This window comes from Nipponia nippon, unplaced genomic scaffold (assembly GCF_047370975.1).
Source record: "Nipponia nippon isolate SJK-2023a ecotype South Korea unplaced genomic scaffold, ASM4737097v1 scaffold_4, whole genome shotgun sequence".
NCBI classification, from domain to species: domain Eukaryota; kingdom Metazoa; phylum Chordata; class Aves; order Pelecaniformes; family Threskiornithidae; genus Nipponia; species Nipponia nippon.
This window is the reverse complement of record NW_028262358.1, coordinates 89,755,431-89,776,004: the sequence shown is the minus strand read 5'-3', so window position 1 is coordinate 89,776,004 and position 20,574 is coordinate 89,755,431. Positions and strand designations below refer to the sequence as shown.

The window sequence follows — 20,574 nt, the reverse complement described above, 5'->3', positions numbered from 1 at the left end:
TTGAGTCCCCATCCCTGGAGGTATTTAAAAGGGTCGATGTGGTGCTCGAGGACATGGTTTAGTGGTGGACTTGGCAGTGACAGGTTAACGGTTGGACTCGATGATCTTAAGGGTCTTTTCCAACCTTAATGATTCTATGATTCTATGGTCAAGGGGTTGATGGAGAAGCATGTGTATGGACAAGATGTGAAGCACTGGTAAGGGAAAGAAGGGTTGATGGGGAGGCAACTGAAAGGTGGCCAACGATGGAAGAAAGGAAGAAAGGCTGCAAAAGTAGAGCAAGAAGATTCACTTGGGTGATGGGAGCATCTGGAGGAGGAATGAGAGGTGGTCATTGTGGTAAGGAGAAAGAATGTTTTATAAAACCTGCCAAGGAAAATATGTACATATAAAAGACTGTAATTTCAATTGCTAAAAAAAATATGAAGGTATGAGCAAGAGTGTTTGGAAAAAAAAGACCTTGGACAACAAGAAGAATTGAAAGTATGACAGACTCAGAGAGAGGTTGGCTGTGCCGTTGAGAAGGGCTTTGAGACACAAGGAGTAGGTAATACCTACAGGTCTCTCTATTAATTCTTTTTATCCTTCCAGGCCATCTGCTGCGGGGGAATTTGAGGATTTCAGACATTTGTTCAGTATTTCTCGATGCTGGGATGGCAACATGAAAAACCCAGTGGAACAAAATAAAAACGTTTAAGGGGAAAGGTGAAAACTTTTGTTTCAGCCACGTCTGTGACACTACCGCGGGAGAGGCGATGCCCAGTTCGGCACTCCCGGATGCGCTCAGTGCCCGGCACGCCGGTACCAGCAGCGCCGACGAGAGGGGGAAAGCACCCACGGACCGACACGCCCGGCCAGCCCGGGAACGCCACCGTCGCCCTGAGGGAACTGCCGCCCTCCCCACGCGCCCTAACGGCGGCAGCACCCGCCGACGCCGTCACCGCGCACGCGCGCCGCCCGCTCCCGCCCTCAGGGCGTGCTTCACTCCCGCGTGCGCCGACGGCGCAGCGTCGCCCCGCCCCCTGCCCCGCCCCCGCCCCTGCCGGCGTGCCTGCTGCGCAGGCGCAGTAAGCCCTGTCTCTCCCCTCCCTCCCCTCCACCCACCGCAAGGCGGCTTCTGATTGGCCCGGCCTCCACCCGCCGCTGGCCAGTCAGGAAGCCCGCCCAGGACCCCGCCTCTTTAGAACGCGCGGCGGCCGCAGCGGCCCCTGACAGCGGCGGCGATGGCGGCGGCGGGGCTGGCGCTGCGCGGGGCGATGGCCTCCGGGGCGGCGCGGGTGGCCGTGCGCTGCTGCCGCCGCCGCGGCGGGCTCTGGAGCCGCCTGCCCCCGCTGCCGGCCGCGCCACGCCGATCCGCGGCGCACTTCGCTTTCCAGCCGGACCCGGCGCCCAGCGCGTACGGTGAGAGCGGGGCCGGGCCGGGTCCCACCCCGCAGGCCGGGCTCACCCTCGCTCTGCTGCCGGGTCCGCCCCGCCGCCGCCGCCTTCTCGGGGGAGGCCCCCGCCCGGCAGGGGTGGAGCGGAGGGGGAGGAAGGGGGGGAGGGATGGGGAAGGGTGAAGGGTGGGCGCTTCCCGCCTCCGCCCCCTCGGGCCGCCCTGCCCCGCCGAGGCACCGGCGGTGGCCGCGGGAGCGACGCCTCCCCGGCGGGGCAGCCGCCGCCAGCCCCAGCGCTGGGGACCAGACCCCGGGCAGCGGCAGCGGCAGCGGCGGCGGCCTCCGCCTGTGCGCCTTTCCCCCGCTGTGTCCGCGGCGCTTCCCCCTGCGGGTTTTCCGCGAAAACCTTGTGCTGTGGGTGGGAAGGCCCCCGTGGGCCGCTGGCGGGGGCGGCGGTGCTTCAGGCCTCTTCGGCGGCCCGCCGGTACCGCGCTGGGGGGTTTGATGGCGGCCAGCGCAATAGTTGCGATAGGCCCACCCGTCATCGGCTCAGACCTGCAAGCACTTCCCCTGCCCTCCCCCTGTGCCAGCGGTAAAGCTTCTAGCAGTAACTTAATGACTGACATCCATCCGTAGTTTTTTATTGGGTGCTTAAGTCATGAATGTGATAATAAACCTGTGATTAATAAAGACTGCTGTCTAGTGAGAGGTTTGAGGTAATCCTCGTGATCACACGATTGAGAGTAAACACAGATCAGTTGGAAATGAACAGCTCAAGATGAGAGCTGGTGTTTTGACTTGATTTCTGATGCGTCCCTGCAAGTGACTAGCGCGAAGTTCTCCTGGAAGAAGCCTTCCAGCGACAGAAGAGCTGTTTCTCTTACATGAACCACACTGTCTCCTAGAAGGGTGTTACTTACTTGGATACCTTGGTGTTCCAGCTTGGTCATTTAAGTCTGAGAAAGCTCTCGGCCGTTTCTGTTCGTCATTGGGAGGTATAGGCACCCAAGGTGTCTTAAAGCTTGTGTGCTGCAGGTCCCTGCTTGAGATCGTAGGGAAGAAGCTGTAGTGGGGCAGGCCAGTTTTTGTTGCCATTTATTAACAGAAAACTGCTTCCATTTAATTTAAAATACACTTTGAAATTCTGTGAAAAATAGTGAAGGTAAAATGAAGTTATGCTAATGCCTATCCTGATAATATCAAGATAATGCTTCTCCAACTCCACAGTTCAAATCTGAAGGGCACAATTGGTTTCTTCTTTTGGGAAAGGGCTGATAGAGAGGCCTTTACCATAAGCAAGAGCAGTGGGTCAGAACAGTCAGTGTGAGGAGTTTCTGACAGTTGCTTAAATAATAAGCATTTATTTATAGCAAGTACTGGAAGGATTGTATCTTGTGGAAAAGATAACCTAAATACTAATGTAGATTACTTGAGAAAGAGAGAAACAACTGGTGTTCCCCAGCTTTCCTTCCCTTGAATTTGTGCATGTTGATTATTTGTAGCTTTCATATAATTTGAACAGTTCCCATAACAACTTTTTTTACAGTTTCCTATTCTTAAAGGGCCATGTAAAGTGTAACAAGTGAAGCTACCAATCACAGGAACATGTAGGAATGCAGCTACTCAGCTCTGGTGTGGCATGACATGAGTCTTTAAAAAAAAGTGCTAATGTTAATTATCAGTTTAGGAGGAAGGGAAGCTGAATGGTTGTTGAAAGATACTGTAGCTACTGGAAACAGAATGTAGTTCTTTCTGATTTCTAACACCTGTTCTCATGTTTGTCTGGGTTCTACACCTAACCATCACTTTTTTTTTTTTTTTTTTTTAACATGCTGTGTGTGCTGGTAGGTAGTATTCTCCTGGACTGTGGCTCCTAGACATGACTTAGGTAGAGGTTTTGCTGGTTAAAGAGCTACCAAATGCCAGCCAGGCAATTTCTTACTCATTCAGTTTCTGATAAGGCATTATTTTATTTGCTTGGAGAATCTGAGTTGATCACAGTAGTGGGGACCGGGCCCCCACGTGTTGTTCCATCTTTGCTTTCAGGCCTGTTTGTTTTTCCTTGCAGTGCTGGAATGAAGAAGGGCACTTGGATAGCCTTTCTTGGTTTTGAAGGTTTTCTTTCAATCTGCGCTGCAGAAGATTTTAATACAGCAATGTGGTGCATTTGCTTTACCCATTTTAAGTATAGTTGGTCAGCATCAAGTTTTCTTTCTTTAGAGTATGGACCTGATGCTTCTGACACTTTCTAACTGTAGTCCAGAGAGCAGTCTGGTGGCCTAGAAAATTTCTGATAATAATAGGTGTCTGTAATAAGGAAAGGCTGGAACTTTAAAAAAATAATTAAGGAATGATGAAGTAAGCTTAATGAGATCTGGTGAATCTCAGCAGAAAGGATCCCGATCCTCAAAACAATAATGCTTTACTATGGTTTCTTCCTTTGACAAACTGTTGTATTAGTCATTGTTCCTAGTGTTTGACTAAGCATTGCAAAGCTGCATTTGCTCTAGCTAAGAGCATAGTTTTTGAAGAAAGGCTGAATGCAGGGTGGTAGAATTATAGTCCCTTGGATTGCAAAGTATACCATGCTCAATCCCATCTATGCCATAATTTAAGTTCACTCTAGAAAATGAGCCTTGGGTACTCCTAACAAGGATCTTGTTTATGACTGTTAACTAAGTTTTTAGTCATGTTTTGCACCAATGTTTTCTAATGTATTTTGTGTTTTGAGCTAAATTAAATGGCTAAATAATCACTTTCATGCAGGGCAAACTCAGAAGATGAATCTCTTCCAATCCATAACAAGTGCCTTGGACAATGCTTTAGCCAAAGATCCAACTGCAGGTATACTATACTCATTAGTGTGTTTTGCTCTGTATAAATTGCATTTTGTTTTGCCTGTGTGTGTACAATATTAAATGCATGTCTTGTGGCCTTTAAAGTTTTCTAATAAGTTATTTCTACACTTTGATCTCAAACAAAACTTAAAAATGTGTTTTATTAACAGCTTATTAATGGATTTTGTGATCTAAGATGCAGTTGTGTCTTCTGTCTTATCTGGGTGTATTTCGCTTGAAAGTTGGGACAGAAAGATACGCTGCTTAACATGCTTCTGGTGTTACTGATGTGAACTGTACTTAAGGGCAGCTTGAGTCCCACCAGTAAGTAAAGGAGGTTTTAAAATGTAAATCTTAGCTTTTAATTCCTTCAACTCTCTGCTCAAAAAGTGGTATTTTTTTAGAGACTATGTATAATCCTCGCTCTGTCCATTCTCCCTTCTCTCCTTCCCTGCCCTCCAAAATTCCTTTCCAGCTTTACTGATTTCCATTCATCATTGTGCATAGACAATGTAAGATTTTCTAGGCTCTTGCAGTCTGGATAACCTATAACTTTTAAGAAGTTAGTTCATCATAGCTTGATTTAAAAGGGTTATCCTAAACTCTTTTGCACAGAACTATTTAATCCACTTCTAATTCTTATACATAACAGGAGGTCTATTTCTTCTGTTGTCATAACAAAGGCATGATGATGGCCAGATATCTGAAAGAGATGTTTAATGTCTTGAACACAGCTGCAAAAGCTGTATGATCTTGTGTAATTTTGTTTTTTCTTTTTAGTGTGTTAGTAACTCTTTTTGGCACTGCTTGATCCACTGCTCAAGTTGGAAGTCTGACTAATCGTCTAATCTGTTAGGACAAATTCCATGTTGTCTGTCCACTACTATGCCTGTATACATTCCCTCTCAATCGACAGCAGTGTTATAATCACCTTTATTAAATTAAACTCAGACAGCTGAGGGTAAATTAGTGCCAAGAACAGATTTTAGTACCATTTCTGTAGAATCAGACATATAAAAGCAAGTAGAATGTTAGTCCATCAGGAGCATCAGTCCATCTACAGGAAGGATCAGAAGGAGGATCTGGGGAACTACAAGCCTGTCAGCCTGACCTCGGTGCCGGGGAGAGTTATGGAGCAGATCATCCTGAGTGCCATCATGCAGCACACACGGGACAGCCAGGGGATCAGACCCAGTCAGCATGGGTTTATGAAAGGCAGGTCCTGCATGACTAACCTGATCTCCTTCTATGACAAGGTGACCCCCTTCATGGATGAGGGAAAAGCTGTGGATGTGGCCTACCTGGACTTTAATAAAGCCTTTGACACCTTTTCTCACAGCATTCTCCTGGAGAAACTGGCTGCTCATGGCTTGGACGGGCTGTCGTGCTTTAACCCCAGCCAGCAACTAAGCACCACACAGCCGCTCGCTCACTCCCCCCTTGGTGGGATGGGGGAGAAAATCGGAAGAGTAAAAGTGAGAAAACTCATGGATTGAGATAAAGACAGTTTAATAGGTAAAGCAAAAGCCGTGCGCACAAGCAAAGCAAAGCAAGGAATTAATTCACTGCTTCCCATCGGCAGGCAGGTGTTCAGCCATCCTCAGGAAAGCAGGGCTCCATCACGTGTAACGGTTACTTGGGAAGACAAACGCCATCATGCCGAATGTCCCCCCCTTCCTTCTTCTTCCCCCAGCTTTATATACTGAGCATGACATCATATGGTATGGAATATCCCTTTGGCCAGTCTGGGTCAGCTGTGCTGGCTGTGCTCCCTCCCAGCTTCTTGTGCACCTGGCAGAGCATGGGAAGCTGAAAAGTCCTTGACTAGTGTAAACTCTACTTAGCAAGAACCAAAACATCAGTGTGTTATCAACATTATTCTCATCCTAAATCCAAAACACAGCAGTATATCAGCTACTAAGAAGAAAATTAACTCTATCCCAGCTAAAACCAGGACAACGGGTGTACTCTTCGCTGGGTAAAAACCTGGGTGAGTGGCTGGGCCCAAAGAGTGGTGTTGAATGGAGTTAAATCCAGTTGGCGGCCGGTCACAAGTGGTGTTCCCCAGGGCTCAGGATTGGGGGCAGTTCTGTTTAATATCTTTATCAATGATCTGGACGAGGGGATCGAGTGCGCCCTCGCTAAGTTTGCAGACGACACCAATTGGTCATGAGTGTTGATCTGCTGGAGGGTAGGAAGGCTCTGCAGAGGGACCTGGACAGGTTGGATCGATGGGCCAGGGCCAACTGGGTGAGGGTCAACAAGGCTCGGTGCCGGGTCCTGCACTTCGGCCACAACAACCCCATGCAACACTACAGGCTTGGGGAGGAGTGGCTGGAGAGCTGCCCAGTGGAAAAAGACCTGGGGGTGCTGGTCAACAGCCAGCTGAATATGAGTCAGCAATATGCCCAGGTGGCCAAGAGGGCTAATTGCATCCTGGCTTGTATCAGGAATAGTGTGGCCAGTAGGACCAGGGAGGTGATAGTGCCCCTGTACTTGGCACCGGTGAGGCCGCACCTCAAGTACTGTGTTCAGTTTTGGGCCCCTCACTACAAGAAGGACATGGAGGTGCTGGAGCGTGTCCAAAGAAGGGCAACAAAGCTGGTGAAGGGTCTAGAGAGCAAGTCCTCTGAGGGGCAGCTGAGGGAGCTGGGGTTGTTTAGCCTGGAGAAGAGGAGGCTGAGGGGAGACCTTATTGCTCTCTACAACTACCTGAAAGGAGGTTGTAGCGAGGTGGGGGTGCGTCTCTTCTCCCTAGTAATGAGTGATAGAACGAGAGGAAATGGCCTCAAGTTGCGCCAGGGGAAGTTTAGGTTGGATATTAGGAAAACCTTCTTCACTGGAAGGGTAGTCAGGCACTGGAAGAGGCTGCCCAGGGAAGTGGTTGAGTCCCCATCCCTGGAGGTATTTAAAAGTCGGGTAGATGTGGTGCTTAGGGACATGGTTTAGTGGTGGACTTGGCAGTGCTAGGTTAACAGTTAGCAGTGTTAGACTAACGGTTGGACTTGATGATCTTAAGGGTCTTTTCCAACCTAAACAATTCTATGATTCTATGAACCTAAAGTCATATATAATCTTCAGCCTTTTAGTTGATTTAAGGTCCCAGTCTTGCTCCTCAGCTTTGCAGGGCTGGATCTTTGCAAAGCCCTTTGCAAGACCATGTTGGAATTCTACAGTCCAGACATGTGAATTGTCAGTATCACCCTACTTAATTAATTAAATAGTACTTCTTGCAATAGAAAGCATGTCCTTCGTGTATTTTTAGTTGTGTGGGAATTGAGCAACTGTTTAAGTAGTGGAAATCCTCATACTTGTGTTGATGAGAATTTGAATCTGTCGAGGAAAATATTTTCAGTGGCTGAACAGAATGAGTAAATCCACACAAGTTTGCTGATACCAGCATTAAATGGGAATTTTTTATGCCATTTGGCTCAAAAGTGAGTAGCCATATGGTAATGGAAAGGCCTTACAAAGATTTTAAGTGCATAAAAAAGCAAACAAATTAATACTAAAAATGAATTCGAGAGATGATCTGGGGATATACTTCAGTCATATACCCCATGACTGCATTAGCTTTACATCATTACACAAGTTTTTTTTCTTTAAGTGGTGTCATTAATATGATTGTCAGAAGTGTGTTAATCCCTTTTAGTCCTTCCAATTGGAAATGAATTTTATTTAAATAAAAATAATATTTGAAAGGCAAGGAGGCTAACTCATTATTTTGTGTCCTTTAGAATATGGAGAGTCTTTAGAAATTTGGGAATTATTGGAACTGACCCCAGTTCATGCAAGCTGCTATTGGTGATACTGCTGCACATCTCTTATATGCTTAAAAAAATTGAAATGAGCAATACTTATTTCTGTGAATTAAATATCAAAACTGTTTTAAGAAAAAATAGACATCATCATTCCATAAATTCAAAGAAAAAAAACCCAGATTAGTTGATATGAAGTTAAACTTTAAAGGCAATTACTTTTAGTGATAAAACTTCATTGACTACATCACCCACACTATAAGGATAGTAGTGTTGAATACTGAGAGAGTTGTCCTGGTTATTAGATATCCATCTTTTCTGTAGAGGAGTTCCTCTGAAGTCACTCTTCAGGGATCTGGCAAGTGTATTTGGAGAAGGTTTCAGATTTCGTGTTGGATTGGTATTTTAAAGAAAGCTTAAACCTGACGTTTTTCAAAACACTACATTTACCAGAATCTGTGGATGAAGAATGCAGATGGTTACCAGTTGAAGCAGGACACGTAACTTCAATGACTCTTTAGTGACTGAATGTAACTGTTTCTTGGAATTCCATTTATTCATTTAGATTTAGATATTGTGATATTATAGAATATTTCAGAAAAATAAATGGGTGTTTTAATGAAAGCATAGCTGAATCAGTTTCATGAATTCTGTTTTGAGACATAGTTGTGTTGCTGTACTGATTCCTCATTAACCTTGGTTCTTTATTTGTTACAGTTAGGCTGTGCATGAGAAGCACTAAGGTCTAGATAAGTCTTGAAGTAAAATGAAATGTTAGGTGCTACTTATGTTAGTGTCTCATATAAAACCCTTTGAAACACATTTGTTAAAAATAAGATGCATTGGAGTAACATTAGCCTCCTCTACTGTTCTTATTTTTCAGTAGTATTTGGTGAAGATGTGGCCTTTGGTGGAGTCTTCAGGTGTACAGTTGGCTTGCGAGACAAATATGGTAAGATAACTTTTAAATCTGACATTATTTTCATATTAGCATCTCTGTTCTTTTGTTCCCCTCTATGGTTTTTAGGAGAAGAGAAGAACACATGGGAGAGAAGCCTTGTAAAGGACTCCCGTTTTCCTTTCTGTCCTTGGAAATAGAAAAAGTTTTGAATGTGTTAACATATATGTATGCTTTTGAAACTTTCTGACATAATTTCAGGAGTCTTCTATTTCTTCAACTAACTTTATCAATGTAACTTCATTATTTTAAACTGCAATTGGACCAGATATTCATCGTTGTGGCCCCATTTAATTACTGTAATCAAATTAAAGCCTCTTAGCAACAATACATGGTGATGCTTTTTGGTCCTATCTGTCAAGAACTGTGAAGGAATTATGTTGAAATGGATTTAAACTCTTTGTTAAATATAGTATTTTCTAGCATGGCCTGGAAAGCCACTATAGAAATGATGTGTTATAGCTATGCTTGTGCTTCATCTAGATTGTGATTGGTTTACTTGTTTGGGAGACTCATGTGAAGGCATTAAGAGAAATGGTACGACCTTTATCTGAAAAAATCTTAGAAGTAGCCTTTATCACTGGATAGGAAAAACAAGTTTGCAAAAGTAGATGAAAAATAAGATGGTACTTAATCATCTCATAACCTCAGACAGTTGAGGTGAGTTCAGTGGAAGAGGAAAAATAGTTACTTGCAGGAACTTTTTAATTTTTGTTGAAAACTTATTTTTTAAATAAGTTTTAAATAGGGAATTTCTTTAAAACTTGCAGGAGCTTTTAAAAATTTCTTGTGTGATCTGTGATTTAAATTAATCTGTATATTGTGTTCATTTTGGAAGAAACTTACTTCTGCTGTTTCTGGGGGGACAGTCTCCTACAGCTGAGTATCAGTGGCTTCTAAGAAAGGTGGGGGGAAGGAAAACACTTTCTTCCAGACCATGTGTTGTTGCACAAGCATGTAAGTAAGTGTCACGTTCACAGTTCTTGATGGATCGAATTTAACCGCCTAGTTAGTGATACCTGGTTGGCAAATCTAGAGGACTTTTCAAAGTCCTTCTCTGTTCTTCCACTTAAGTTTCTTCTTTGGTTATCTCTTTGGTGTGGTTTCATTAAGTACCCATTTTGCTGCGAGAAGTACTGTTACTGGAATGCTAAAAAAAGAACCGGTGTTTCATGTACAGCACACTAGGTAGTTCTCACTCTCTGGTTTACGTTACATTATGTTAATGTTCAAATAGTTTGGATAGGACTTTTTCTAGCAATGATCTTTAGTGCTGCATGTTGAGGGTGAGTTAGAGTTCTGTAACTCTGGTGTGATATGTTAACTCTTTACTAGACTTCAGGTGAAAACGAAGCCTCTGAGACAGCAGTTGGTTGCTGGAAACATGGGCAACAGAAGACTTCATTTGGGAAATAAGCAACAGGAGCACATGGCTCCATAAGCAACCTTCTTGTTTTTTAGTGAATATCTCCCGTTTAAAAGACAAAAGGAGCAAACTTTATATTGTTAGGGTGCTGCTTTGAGGGTCGTTTGTTGGTTTTCTTTGAAGTAAGGAAGTCATATAGTATTGGCATGAAGGAAAGACATTATTTAATTCTTGTAGTAGCATTTTGTAGATGGTGTATTCAGAAGTGCCAGTGCTGTTCAAAGACTCTCTGACAGCCCCTGCCCCAGAGTGCAGGGGTATTCTTGAGGGAGTACAAAGAACTATTTACACTGTGTTAGTCAAGTATGATAAGCAACAGTCACAGCACATCATCAGCCTAGCTAGAATCAGGTTTATTTTATGGGTATAATAACAAAGATTTTTAATGAGATTTTTGAGGAATATATGACATGACTTTGGCAATATTTGAAAAGAACCCCTTTAAAGCACGAGAGGCAACATGAGAAATTGTGGAAGTATGTATATGAACATTGAACAAAGGCTAATGAAAGCTAGTATTGCCATTTGATCAGAAAGGGTACTGACCTCTTTATGGTGAATCAGAAGATAGATTTGATAAGGAAAAACTAAGTAATGCTCTTGTTTCATGTGATTGTAAAATAAAATGGGTAGGTACATAAAGTGCTGGTGAGATCAAATTAACAAGGTTGGAAACTATCTCTTCCTTCATTCAGAGCATTGCAAAGATTGTATCTGCTAGAGGAAAAGTGTGTTAGCTGGAAGAGCAGGAAAAATTTGAAAACCTTTTGCTGTTTTCCTACTTAAAAAACAAACAAACAAACAAACAAACAAAAAAACCAAACCAAGTTTGTCTTACAGATTAATTATAGAGGGATCTTCCTAAGATCCATTTGTCTTACAGATTCTGAGATTTAGGTCTAGATAAGAAGTGAACTGAAGATGTTGCTAGTGATTGAGAGAGAAGGGGGTGGAGAAGGCATGACAGGAAAAAGAAATGAGTTCTTTATGCTGCTGCTGAGGTGCCAATAAGTAAATGAAGTAGTCACTCACATAATGACAATTCAACTTTGTGAGGCAGATGACATGACACAGGTAAGTTTTGGCTTCTTTCTTCACTAGTAGTGAAATCGTGTAGAAAACAGGCAGTGGCTGAAGAGGGAATGACAAAGATGAACTAGAGGACGTACTGGAAATATAGTTACAGTGCTGAGGAGAACCAGGAAAGACTGAAAGTGCAAAAATTGAAGGAATCCAAAATTTCAAGAGGGGTGTGGCTGTCTATCAGTGTTGTCTTAGAGATTAAATAAGTTCTGGATGCAGTGCTTGTATTATACAAAGGCTAGAGTCCATGTAAAATAAGGAGGAATTCCAGACAGAATTGATGAACAAGCAACCTCATGGATCTTACCTGTACAAGAAAGATTACATACATTTACTGACTCTTCTTTCCCCATTCCCCTCCTGCATTTACCATCAACAGAATAATAGGAGATAAAAGTGATATAATAGGTTGTTTCTGTAGGTTGATGTAAAATATGAAGGAATGAATGTTTTTTTTTCTCCTCTCCTGGAAAAGGGAGGTTGGTTGGTTTTTAGTGTTATTTTTTTTCCCTGTAGATAAACAAAATCACTAGGTGGCAGTCTATGCCTATAAATAGTTATTTTGATACAAATGGATAGTTCCTTTTTAAGCACTTTCATAGAAGTCAAGGTCTAAATATCACCTAGTATTATAGTAGGGAGAATTTAGTGTATTAATACTCAGTAGTACTACTCTACAGATGTTGGTTGCTATCCAGACTGTTACTGAAGTCTCTCTGGAGAGATAGAGAAGAGATTTGCTTTTAGAATAAATCTGTCATTGAATCTAAAACCCTTTTTTGCCAGGAAAGCCATTTAAGCCTGAGTGCAGAGTAATGTTGTAATACAAACACAGCTAAAGACCTATACTAGTAAGTGAAAGAAGTCAAGCTCATTGACTTTGTAAGGAAATAAATCCTAATTTTTGATTGGATGAATTTTTGACATGCTACAAAGAATTTTGTTTTAAAATGTTTAATTGAGGAATCTCATGTAAACAAGTCAGTATGTGGAAGTTTCTTTTCCATGATAGCTATGACTTAGGATAGTGTGTTTGTTCCCATACATCTTATGTCAATATCTAAAATAGGTGATTCCAGTTTTCTGGCATTGCTTTGCTGCTCATGATCCTTCTGTTGGTGTTAGGATGTTTTGCATGAATTGAATGCTTAGAAATCTGTTGCTGTATAATTGTCTGTCGTGAAAATGAGTAGACTCCCTGAAATTTTTATGTGGAGAGGTCCTTTCAGATAAGGGAAGGGAAATAAGTCTTGTACAGTTTTTTTTCCTTTTTCCCCTCCCTCTGATCTTGGACACTGGAAGGCATATTCTTGTTTTATTTCTTGTCTCCTTCCCCATCACCCCCTGCCAGGTTTTTGATTGCCACCATTTTGCAGAGGTTGCATACTCTAACCTGTAGAGTATCTTTATTGAAGTAATAAATGTCTGCTGTTCCGTAGTCCGCTGTCTGGAGATGTTTCCTGTCTCTAAAGCGAAGATGTAAACTGCATGATTGATAGCCTGCTTCCTTGACTACTGTATTTTTGTAGCCTAGGTAATGTGTGCAAACACTTACTGATTTATTTATTTATTTATTTTACAAAAGGGAAGTACATTATTATTTTGGTCCTTTGAAGAAAATACTATCTGAATGAAATAGCTGTACATTTGTCTTTGAGTCTGCAGATGGATTTGAAAGAGTGATCTTGGAATGTGAATGCATGTGTCCTATTGCTCTGACTGAAGTGTGAAATAAAGTTGCAGCATGTAAAGATCAGTATCATCCACATGACAAAAATAGAGAGGAGATCAGAGGTAGGGATTAGATGACAGGAGGTAAAGAAATGAGAGAAGAAAACAGAAGATAAGGTAGGTAAGTGGAGAAAGTGGACAGAAGTAAAGACTGAGACACAAGAATAGCAGAAATAGTGATTGACATGGAGAGCTACTCAGAAAAATGCCAGAGTAGGTTTTTTGGGGGTAACTCCAAAAGAAGACCTATCTAGCCTACTGTGGCCAAAAATGAAGATTTTGAGATTATGTAAACAGGGGAAGTGAAGTATACATAATACTTTCCTTGAATACTCTCTCTGCTGTCCTCCGAACACTTAAAACTTGAGGGCTTCCTTATCTAGAAGTGCCTCTGTGTAGTCATCGGCCTTAGTAGCGATTTGTCTTGAATAACACTCTGGTCTATGCGTGAAGGGAGGCTCTAATGTGCACTTACTGCAGTGTCAAAAGTCTATTTTTAGCGAGGGTAAGGATCAAGAGCCTTTTGACTACTTCAAAGCTTGATGTTCTGAGAATGTGGAATAGGATCAGTCCTTGCTCAGAACTCTGAGAATCCAACAGAGGTAAGATTGGCTTGGCAGGTCTTTCCCTGTAGCAGTGCTTTGGGGAGACTGAAGTTTTTTGGTTTATGTGTTCACTTTTATAGATGAGATTTGGGTAGGTGGTAGAAACCAAACCCAGAAGAATTGGAAGAATTGAATACATTTAAAAAATTGTAATCTTAGATCGAGTTATTGCCCATGTTTGTTGTCATCTCAAAAAGTAATATACATCTTTAGTAATTCATGTCTCTGTGCTAACCAATATTTATGTACAGGCTTTCCAATACTACAGCTGTTTGTAGGTCTTATCAGTTACATGCAGACATCTCACACAGATGCATCCATTTGTGTAGATGTGTTTGGATAATATGTTTCAGTGAAGTTGTGTTTCATTCAAAAGCTGGGAAGTTACTATGCTTGCCAAAAAGTTTGCACTATAGACAGGAAAGTTGACCTGGTAAGGAAATATGAAAGACCAGAATTTACTTTTTCTTGTTGCTAAGATTTCATGCAAGTTTGGATAGCCAGGGAACTAGCAGTTTCCCTTTAGAACAGGAGTAGTGTTTGAGCCTTATGTCTCTTTAACTAAGCAGATTGCAGTTCATTTTAGGGACTGCTTTCCTCAGTATATGTGATGTCTAATTAGAGCTCATTAGAGCTTTTCATGTTCCTGTTAATGTATCTGAAAAACTGGAGTAAAAAAATAATTTTGAGTGTAGTCCTCTGAAAGTAATCTTGAATTGTCCACCTAGCAGATGTTAAGGGAGTTGGAAGAAGGATGGTTAGCAGGTGAACATGTGAAAAATCCCTTTCTCCTGATGACCAGCTCTCAGAGGGTCACAGTGGCTTCAGGAGCTAGCAGATTAAGTGCAATCATGTTTGATCAATGCTCAAATGAAAGAAGGATGTTGGGAAGAGGAAATAAATTTCTGGAGTTGTGTGAGGCAAGGAAGGAGCATTAGGCCAGTGCCTGTAAGATGGAACTTTTTGTGAATGGTGAATTTGGGTAGGAGAAAGAGATAGTTATTGGACTGGAAAGAGGTTCTATTTAATTAGAGGAATGAGAGCTTACTTATAGGGAGTACTCTCACACATTAGAATAAAAATGGAAGTATTGGTGATCACTGACCTCTAGAGAATAAGGTAATTCCAATGTAATGGCCTGAAAACGGGTAGCTAGTGGAATTCTGAAACAAATAATGGAAAACACTTTCACATATAAATAAATTCAGCATTAGGCAAGTTAATGGTGAATTATAGAGATGCTAGACACTGTTGCTAAAGGTTTTACAGCTCCAGAAGTTGCATGAGGCAAAGGGTGCTGGAGGATTTAAAAAGTTCAAAGAATCACTTCTGTGATTCTGTGATATTTTTGGAACAAGTCTTTAAAGAAATTAGAAAGGTGTCTAGTAGTATCGTCAGTCTTCTGCAAAGCCAGCTATGAGTTGGGTATGGATGCAGTGAATCCATGTGTCGGTACCCAACATAAACAGATTTTTAATATGAAATTGCAAAAAATGTGATCCTTAGTAAGGGAGGTTTTAGACTAAATATTATGTGTGTAGGATTCATCTTGGCAAATACACCATTTAAAGGCTGGATCTGATACAAGCAAGTAGTTCAGGCTTCCTCCAGGTTCCGTATCAATTCTAGCAGGTAATTTGTGCTGCCTATTCAAGACTAACTATGATCATAGAATCACAGAATCATTTAGGTTGGAAAAGACCCTTAAGATCATCAAGTCCAACTGTTAACCCATCACTGCCAAGTCCACCACTAAACCACGTCCCTAAGTGCCACATCTACCCATCTTTTAAATACCTCCAGGGATGGGGACTCAACCATTTCCCTGGGCAGCCTATTCCAGTGCCTGACTACCCTTTCAGTGAAGAAATTTTTCCTAATATCCAATCTAAACCTCCCCTGGCACAACCTGGGGCCGTTTCCTCTTGTCCTATCACTTGTTACTTGGGAGAAGAGACCGACCCCCACCTCACTACAACCTCCGTTCAGGTAGCTGTAGAGAGCAATAAGGTCTCCCCTCAGCCTCCTCTTCTCCAGGCTAAACAACCCCAGCTCCCTCAGCCGCTCCTTGTAAGACCTGTTCTCTAGACCCTTCACCAGCTTTGTTGCCCTTCTTTGGACACGCTCCAGCACCTCCATGTCCTTCTTGTAGTGAGGGGCCCAAAACTGAACACAGTACTTGAGGTGCGGCCTCACCAGTGCCAAGTACAGAGGGATGATCGCTTCCCTGGTCCTGCTGACCACACTGTTCTGATAGAAGCCAGGATGCTATTGGCCTTCTTGGCCACACTGCTGGCTCATATTCAGCTGACTGTTGACCAGCGCCCCTAGGTCCTTTTCCACTGGGCAGCTCTCCAGCCACTCCTCTCCAAGCCTGTAGCGTTGCATGGGGTTGTTGTGGCCGAAGTGCAGGACCCGGCACTGAGCCTTGTTGACCCTCACCCAGTTGGCCCTGGCCCAACGATCCAGCCTGTCCAGGTCCCTCCGTAGGGCCTTCCTACCCTCCAGCAGATCAACACTTATGACCAGCTTGGTGTCGTCTGCAAGCTTACTGAGGGTGCACTCAGTCTTCTGTCACATAGCGGCCTGCATCTCTCTTTCATGGCATGTCTGTCTATTTGCCACCAAGGGAGTCTAGGTGACTGCTTAAGTTAGATTTCTGATATTTGGATGCCTGATTAGATTACCTTCTGGGTTTTTGAGCTCTTGTAAACTATGTTTGGACTAAAAGAGTGTAAATGAATTTTTTTTTACTTTTCAGTAGGGTATTCTTGAATAATGCTGTTTTAGTTCACTTGCAACTATTTGGAAATATGGGCAGAATGTGAATACTTTGAATGGGAATTTTTATTTCAAAGATTTTCTCAGTTCCTGGAGGATGCCACTGTGGTGTCTCCCACCAGAAATGAGTGCTTGCCCAGGGTAGAAGAGGATTGGCCTCAATTCTGTCCCTCAGGAGTTCTGAACTTACTCCCAAAAGAGTTGACTGAGCTATCAAAGGTGATCTCTGTGGAGATGCAGCAGAAATGGTTTTGTCAGCCATTGTTCTGTTGAAACGTTTTGGGATGAATTTGTCTTTTGCTCATGATTAATTTGTCACTGGGATCCTCTGCATGATAGCAGGGTGAACAAGAGGAATATAGGTTCTTTCATAGGGGTCTTTCACTCATGACTCTTATTTTTGTCTGTTCTGGTTTCCTTTAGCTGTTCTGTTTGATCTCTGTTATTGCTATCCTCCACTTTTTGTTTGTCAGTGCTTACAGAGATGTACTGCCCACAGCAGCTTATGATACTCTCATATAAAGTCGATTAGAACAAAACAGTTTTCATAAGGTTTCTGTGTAACATTGCTAGTATGTTCTGGAGTGGTGTTTGCTGCCTTTATTAGCAGTGTGGTGTTGACTGTCAGTTTGTGGCATGCTTTAGTCCCTAAGTCCTTTCTATTGTACTGCTGTGCAGCCAGTAATTGCTTCTTTTCCAGATGAACAACTTGGTAAAATGAACAGTAAGAACAACTGTGTGTCACTCCTACATGTAGGATAAAACAAAATCAATCTGAGATCATTTCCTTTATGGTAATTCTGAATTACATACATGGCTAGAGACATTCATATGTGCAGACAGTAGTAAACGAGGAATAAGCAGCTTCAATTTTTTTTCCTCCTTACTCATTTTTCATAGCTAAAATAGATTTCCTCACGTGGAGTAGAAATGGTGCAAGAAGTATGCACCTGTAACTTGAAAATTCTGTTCAAGCATATAGGCTTGTTTTATAAATAGGCCTTCCTATGTTTTATTATTTTAATGCATCTAGAAGCATAGATAAAGTTGGTAGGATTTTTTTTTTCTTCCAAACCATGTTAAAAAAAAAGTGTGAAATGGATGGGGAACAGATTGTAAACGGTAATTAGCATCTGTTCAATCAGGCCAGGATATTTTCTTGCAAATTGGAAAATCACAGAAGAGAAGGAAAATTAAGAGAAGAAATAACACTTGTATTGAATCTCGTGAGGGTGGGGGGAGTTGAATCAAAGATTTCCCTTGTGGAAAATTTCAAACACATCAAAAAGCAAGTGACTGAACTGCATGTGAAACCGCAGTTACAGCAAGAAAATAACATCCTTATGTCAAGATGACCTAGCCACATTAGCAATTAGCTGGATGCTTTAAAAATGATTTTATTTATCACTTCCATATTTGTTTTCCTCTACTTTCTGCCTGCCTTACAGAATTAGATCTCTGAAGCGCAGGGTATGTTTTGGGACAGATCAGCTGGCAAAGGCTGTTCTTAGCGTTCAGTGATGGAGATTCCCTGGCTTCCCTACGCACGCGTCCCCAGTGCAGTGTTATTCTTATGGTTTGAAGCTTTTTCTTATTGCTAAGTTTTCCCTGGACTCTGGTTGCTGCAGCTGAAGGATATGGGCCATCCAAAACTGGATACACTACTCTGGGTCTTACTGAGTAAAACCTGTATGCTTACAGCTTTCTGTTGATACATCTCATGATAATGCTAGCTTGTCTTGCAGCAATAATGTTTATTTCCAATGTCTGATCCACTGTAATCCCTGGTTGTTATTCTGTAGACCTTGTGTCTAAGGTGTAAACACCTGTGTGAGTTTTCAGGGAACACTTCATTCTCAGTAAATGAGTAATTTGTTTATAGTCTAGTAAAATAATTCAGGAGTTTTTGTTTATTTGGGCAGGAGGTGGCTGTACCTAACCATGCCCAAGGGACACCAGCCTTTCTAAAACTGTGGTAGTCATTCTTTGAAGAAAAGTATTTACTTGAACACAACATTATTTTATGAGCTTGAGCTGTAGAAAACTCCTGAAGGCAAGTTCTGGGTTTAAGTGAAATGCCTATGGGGAAAAACATGGGTGAGAAGATAAGGTTGTCCCCAGGTTGTTATGGTATTTGGTGAAGTTTCTTGGCTAAGGATTGGATATGCTTACAAAAATTGCTTAATGTCCTGACAGCTTTTAGTAGCATGAAATAACAGGAGAACCTTTTGAAGCTGAGCTAATAGAGGTAGATATAGTGTGTTTTTTAAAAAAATTCTACTAATTTGCCTCCAAAATGCATAAAATACTTTAAAGTGTTTATATTGTAAAGCTTTTTTGTTGGTGATTTCAGGAAATTTTTTATCGTGGAGACTTCACAGCACATTACTGGCGAGGGAGCAGAGATCTATCAGTGGAGGTTCTGGGTCCATTTTCGTGGTGCCAAGCATTACAGTGCCAGGGCAAGAAGTACGAGAACACAATTTGGATGGGCTGGTTGGGGCCTGTAATGCAGCGTATTAAGGTAGTGTGTTCTGCCTCCCAGAAGGTACTAGTGGTTGGGTATTACTTCAACAGGTGGGGAGACACGCTGGGGTTTTTCTGTGAGTTTTTTTTATCAATAATCATGGTCTTTTGCATGCTTTAATAACATAGCAATATGCTATTATAGGGAGGAGAAAAATTCAGCCTGAAGTAGCAGAAGAAATAAGTGTTAGGGGTTTATTGTATAAACAGATAGATAGAAAATGTTAGCTCGATGCTTCAGAAGCAGACTGCAAGCTTGTTGGAGAAGCACTGTTCTTCCTCTTTTATGTAGGTGCTGATCCTTCCTAACATATTGCACATGGTAGAATAAAGTAGTTCAGAATTTTTGACACGCTGGACTTAAGCTGAGGGTGGAACATTTTATTCAGAGTTAAAAATTACTAGTTGTGTATAGATGGAGTAAAACCTAAGTAGTCTGGAGTTTGGTTATCCTTGTTTCTTTGCAGATGGATTTAAGCAGATAATTCTGCAGCTTGCTTGCCTGGTTCTTCCAGAGTAGTTTGGCAAGATCTGGATTTTGTTCTGATTTATATAAATGTCTTTGAACAGTAACATCTGGAGAATGTGTTCCAGACTCATTACACAATAGTACATTTTGTTCATTTTCATCTTAAATAGCCAATTCTTTTCTTAAGATTTACAGTTAGAAAAAAAGAAGTTATTTGAGAACTTGATACAATATAGTATGTCCTTTTACACCGTTTGTATCTGTGGGATATTGATATAAATCAGTCTGTGTCAGAGCTAAACAGATTTTATTTTAGTTTTGTTTTTATTTTTTCAGTTGTTCTGATAGTGTGCCTGGTGTGAAAACAATATTTTATTTGTTTGGGACTTGCTAATATTTATTGTGTTTCTTTTTATATGTTAAGTCTGTTTGAGGGAAAGATAAGGGATATAATTTTTAATACAGAACTTGATACTCAGTAAGGAGCTTAAGAAAGCTGTTCACACATTTTTAAGATATTTCAAGATACATTGCTGGGCAAAAGAGTAGGTGCTGCTGAATTTCATAAAAATAGAATTTTCCACTTCAGAAAATACTTGCAGTGAAACATTTATAAATAATATTTTAGTAATATAGTATCAAGGAGGATGAAACTTTATGTATTAAAGACGCAAGATGGAATTGATGAGCATAACTAGTATTCGCAGTCTGTATTAATAACACGTCTGCAAGCACAGTTTGTGTACTTAGGTGTCAGTCTTTATGCCTTTACTATTCCTTAGGTGGAATTTAGTGATTCTCAATTTCCTTGGTTAGTCCTGGGATCAGTATGCTCTCTGTTTCATTTGTACTCATCAAGTGGAACTAATTTAGTACGTCCGCTCTTTTTTCTGCCTCTGAGGTTGGTGATAAGAGTGTGGTAATTATCACAACTTCAGTTTAAGAAGGTGCTGCAGACTTTATTACAGGGAGTAAAACACTCAGAGTTTTCTTGGAACTAATTTGCTAGAAGCCTAGAAGGGTC

The 20,574-nt window shown here is 41.8% G+C and overlaps 1 protein-coding gene across 2 annotated transcripts in view; it reads left to right on the top strand.

Moving 5' to 3' along the window:
* Nucleotides 1-1,201: 1,201 nt before the first annotated feature.
* Nucleotides 1,202-20,574, top strand: part of BCKDHB (branched chain keto acid dehydrogenase E1 subunit beta) — a 140,519-nt gene continuing 121,146 nt past the window's right edge. The window contains exons 1-3 of one of the 2 annotated variants that reach the window (XM_087774877.1): nt 1,202-1,401; nt 4,143-4,220; nt 8,858-8,923. In XM_087774877.1, coding sequence (XP_087631003.1) covers nt 1,224-1,401; nt 4,143-4,220; nt 8,858-8,923 — 322 coding nt within the window. In that variant the 5' untranslated portion in view covers nt 1,202-1,223. Of the gene's footprint in view, nt 1,402-4,142; nt 4,221-8,854; nt 8,924-20,574 lie in introns of both variants that reach the window. The other variant, XM_087774876.1, reaches the window with a different exon arrangement.